The 4,857-nt window shown below is 48.2% G+C and overlaps 1 protein-coding gene across 1 annotated transcript; it reads right to left on the bottom strand.

The window, feature by feature from the left end:
- Window positions 1-420: 420 nt before the first annotated feature.
- Window positions 421-1,600, bottom strand: LRRC10 (leucine rich repeat containing 10). The gene has a single exon (XM_024576210.3). It carries the CDS (start codon window positions 1,552-1,554, stop codon window positions 718-720), a length of 837 nt encoding a protein of 278 aa, XP_024431978.1. The 5' UTR covers window positions 1,555-1,600; the 3' UTR covers window positions 421-717.
- Between the last annotated feature and the right edge of the window lie 3,257 nt (window positions 1,601-4,857).

The raw sequence follows: 4,857 nt of genomic DNA, 5'->3' as shown, positions 1-4,857 counted from the left end.
AGAGAGACCACATTGCCATAGATTTTGCTTTGTAGATGACTTCTAGCAGTGTCAGTGACAGTGAACAGTTGAGAACAGACCTTGGGTCAAACCTTTTAGGGAAGATGAGCTAATTCCGCATGAACCACTGGCAAATTTGAAGGGGCAGATGGGCTCCAGCAAGAGGCATTCCTCATCAGGGGTCTTTTCAGCTTCACTGAACGGGGGAAAAGAAAGGTCTTACAACGACAAGGTCTTTCTGTGAGTCTGATTAGGTGGAAATGTCCTTTTAAAGTGGCCTGAATTAGTAATATTTTCATACTATTGTGGTCACTCATAGTAAGAAAATATACCCTGCAAAGGGCTGGAGACAGTCCATCTAGGTGAGTGCTATAAATACCTTATTTCAGGAGCTCGTGGACCTCATGACCAGCCACTTTTGGAGAGTGGAGGACGCCACAGTGCCCCAGCCCTTGCTCCTCACTGTTTCGAAATATCTGCTTGGAGAGACCGTTTTTCTGGCAAGGAAGTTGGCATGCTGCCTGTAGCACACAACCTCCCTTTGGCAGAGGCGTTTGCCAGAAAACTTTTCTCCTTGGTGTGATATAGAGGTGTCATCTGACTAGCCCCCACGGAAGAGATACCCCAAATGTCCCAGAACAACCTTTTGCACTCTACTGGAGTGGTCTCCAGGAGATGCTGGAATTTGGGTTCTTGGCATTGACCTACCACTGAAGCTCATGAGGTGGTAGGAGGAAGTGCAGGAGCCAGGGCAAGTGCCTGAGCCTCCTGGCTTTCCTCGGCCAAAGCGTAGCGCCTGGCTTTTCTGCGGTCAGGCTCTGGGGTCTCCTCTGCCCATCTTCCCACGCGGCGCACACCTTTGGCCACCTTGGGTGCATTCCTGCAAGGATTGTGGTCGTAGATAACCAGCTTCAGACTTGGCAAGTGGGCCAAGCTGGGGAAGTAGCGGATGCCGTTCCGGTCTACGTCAATCACCTCCAGGAAGGGCATGTGAAGCAGCACAGGGGGAAACTCAGTCAGCAGGTTGCCGGAGAGCCAGATGGTCCTCAGCTCCCGGAGGCGCCGGAGCTGACTTGGTAGCAGACGCAGGGCGTTAGAGCCGGCATGCAGAGTCTTAAGGAGACGGAGCTCACAGACCACATCTGGCAGCTGGGTGAGGCAGTTGGCCTCGACCCACAGGGTCCGCAGATTCTGGAGCAGGCTCAGTTCATTGGGCAGGTCGCAGAGTTTGTTGTTGCCCAGGTAGAGGATGCAGAGCTGTTTCAAAGTACACACCACCTGGGGCAGAGCCTTGAAGTTGTTGAAATCCAGGGCCAGGATCTGCAGATTCTGTAGCTGCCCCAGCTCCAGAGGCAGGCTGCTGAGGTGGTTGTCACTCAGGTAGAGCTTGACTAGCTCCCGGAAGGAGCACACGTGCATGGGGAAGCGGCGTAGCTGGGTCCCACTCAGATCGACCATCTTGTCCAGCGGCATCTCCCGGAGGTCTCCGACCACGTAGTTCTGGCAGCGGTCAGCCGGAATGAAGGCCACCAGGGCCCTGATGGTGTTCCCCATGCAGAGGCTGGAGGCATGGCGAGCCGCAGCCCACCAACTGCCGGGGCTGCTGCTGACTGCTCTGAGGTCCGTCCTCCCCTCCCATTATAACCTGGGGATGGCGCGACAAAAGCCAGTCACTTCAACAGAGAAAAGTGCTTCTGATAGCGACCTGAGTGTCGGGTGACAGGCCCAGCAGACAGACAAGGTCCTGGAGGCCAGGTCTGACTCCCACACTTGCTTTTCATCCCTTAAACCCCAGTCTCCTTTATTGACATTAAAAAAAATTTGTTTCAAGCTGAAAATAGTTTCACTGTTTTTTTTTTTCTTCTAAAGATAAAACAGTGAGACATTAGACAAAGGCGTAAATGAGGAAAGTGGAAAACACCCACAGTCATACTGCTCAAGGATAAATACTGTAAACTATTCAATATATGTCCTCCACCTTTTTGCTACAAATAACCAATTTGTTTTAAAAAATATTTATACTGTTTAGGAGTATTATGTTTTACCATAACATATGGACATATTTTTATGTTTTGCAGGTATCTACATAATTATAAACAACTGCAGAGTCTATTGTATGGGTGCCCCGTAATTTAAACAGGACTGTCATTGGGTATGTAGGTTGCTTACAGCGTGTCACTGTTATGAATATCCTCGTGCACACAGTGTGAGCAGTAATCCACCAATTTCTTTAAGAAACGTCCTTACAAGTGTTTCTGGATCAAAGATACAGATCCTTTTAAGGCTTTTCATCGGTAGTGTCTCCTCCCTACCCCCACCAAGTCTGAACCAGTGCACCTACTCCATAGATGGCCGTTTTCTCATCTCTTCATTCTTACCAGGTAACACTTTCCCACACTTTAAAAATGTGCCTTTGCCCTGGCTGGTGTGGCTCGGTTGGGTGTCATTCCATAAACTGAAAGGGCGCAGGTTTGGTTCCCGGTCAGGGCACATGCCCAGGTTGCAGGTTCCATCACTGATCAGGGTGCGTGTGAGAGGCAACTGATTGATGTTTCTCTCTCACATCAATGTTTCTTACCCTCTCTTTTTCCCTCCCTTCCCCTCCCTCTAAAATCAATAAGCATGTTCTCAGGTGAGGATAAAAAAAAATTGCCTTTGACAAGAGACAAATAGAAAAGTAGAAAAAAGAGAAGGAAAGCTAGCTTCCTAAACCTTCAACAGCTGAGAATATGTTGCCATAGTGGGTCTGTGCAGATGTAGCTAACTGCCCGCCAAAGATCTGTGCTTGTGTGCCACGGTGCAGAGTTGTAAGAAGCGGCTGTCCAGCTGGGACATTTCCTAGTACCAGTCTAAAGTAGGGAGTCTAATTCTGGCCAGTGGAATGTGGGCAGAAGTGATGTATGTCACTTCTAGACCTGGATCATATAAAACAAACTCACCTGCCTCCACACTGTCTCCATCTGCTATCTGGATATCAACACCCAGGGTGACCTTAGAAGCCAGCGAGTATGTGGAAGTCACATGTGGAAGTTGGCAGGGTTTTGGTCATCCTGGGTCCCTGAATAAATGGTAGGATCAGAACCTCCCGCCTCCCCAAACATTCTCTACCAGCAACTGGATTTAGGTGAATGAGAAATAAACTTCAGTTATGTTGAGCCAGCTAGATCTGAAGGCTTATTACATGATCTTAGTCAATAGAGAAGTTGTGAAAAGCAAGGAGGTAAAACTACATATATTGATATGCAAAGATATTTTTGATTGAAGGGGGGAGCAAGTTTCAGGACAGTTTTTTTTTTTATGATCCCATGTGTAAAAAATAAGTATATATTCTTGTATATGCATAGAAGTGTAAGAAATAACAGTGATTATCTCTGGGGAATCTTCCTGACAGATTGGGCTGAGAGGAATGCTGACTTTTCATTTACACCCTATTGTACTGTTTGACTTTTTAAAACTGTAGACATACATTACTTTTAAATCGGAAAACCCTGGTCCAAAAGAAACAATCCATTCGCCTACCTGCTCTCTGGGTAGTGTCCGAGTCTGGGGGGAGGATTGGCACACCCTTTGACCTCCCGGGCTGCCTGTACTGAGCGGAGTCATAGAAGAGCATTCTCCGTGAAGGGCCGTCCCTGCAGAGCTATTTGGTGACGCAACGTCACTCTCCGCCTTCTTTCCACTCAGTCACACTGAGTGCCCTTGGACTTCCAGCACAGCGAATGTCAAGGGCTGTTATCTCGAGTCCTCTCCTTGCTTTGTTGATTTGTACGGTAATAACTAGCCTCTCAACAGGTACCGGGCTTTACCTCTATATTTAGTGTAGTGACCACAAATGGTCATGAAGCAGCTGCCCTGCTGTCATCCCTAGAAATGATAATGATGATAACGATTGCTACTCTTATTTATAACTAATCTGCTGAATATTAAGCATCATGCCGGGTGTTTTACATATACTATGTATTCTCACAACGCCTGCCAGAAAAATATTTTTATCCCCAATTTTCAGATGAGAGAGCTGAGGCTCAGAGAGGTTTAATAACAGCACCAAGTGTTTTTGAGCTCCCACTATGCTCCAGATGCAGGGAATCTATCTGGTGGCTAAGGAGATAGACAGGACCCTGACCCCACAGAGCGTGCGCTTGCATCAGAGTGTGTGTGTGTGGTGGGCTTAGGTCGCGCCAGCTGACAAACTTCGCCCTTCCACACTGCACTTTCACTCAGCACTTTAATGCCAGCCCTAAAATGTGAGCTAAGGATAACCAGAGTTGAGAAAGGCCTTTTACAAGACAGGTGGAGATCTGGAAGGTTTCCAAAGGACTCTGTGCTCACAACATCCCCTATGCCCCCATTGTTCATGGCTTGTAGGGGTGTAGTCTATTTTTTTTAATGATTTTATTTATTTTTTTAGAGAGAAGGGAAAGGAGAGAGAAAGAAAGGGAGAGAAACATTGATCAGTTGCTTCTTGCATGCTCCCAACCAGGAATCTGGCCCACAACCCAGGCATGTGCCTTGACTGGGAATTGAACCTGTGACCCTTCAGCATGTGGGATGATGCTCAACCCACTGAGCCACACCAGGCAGGGCAAGGTTGAGATCTTGAGGCTTCAGGAAGAGATCATTGGCCTATTCATCTCCATTGCACTCTCCTGGACCCTCAGTCTATTCATTTCTCACTTGTCCTCCTGGGGCCATGCAGAGTTTGTCACTCCCCACCTCCAGCCTGGGCAGGGGCTTCTGATTCCTGTAACATGAAGCCCAGACTCCTTGGTGAGGCTTAAAGGACCCTCCGGGACCCGGTCCCTGCCCATCTCTCCAGTGCATCAGGGACTACTGTCCTCCTTCCCTTGCTCCTGCTGG

The sequence above is a fragment of the Desmodus rotundus genome, chromosome 3 (genome assembly GCF_022682495.2).
Source record: "Desmodus rotundus isolate HL8 chromosome 3, HLdesRot8A.1, whole genome shotgun sequence".
NCBI classification, from domain to species: Eukaryota; Metazoa; Chordata; class Mammalia; order Chiroptera; family Phyllostomidae; genus Desmodus; species Desmodus rotundus.
The sequence above is the reverse complement of the archived record's forward strand: the minus strand, read 5'-3'. Positions and strand labels throughout refer to the sequence as shown.

Bases quoted from the DNA above. Each gene is read 5' to 3' on its own strand.
- LRRC10 (XM_024576210.3), bottom strand. From the start codon at position 1,554: ATGGGGAACACCATCAGGGCCCTGGTGGCCTTCATTCCGGCTGACCGC.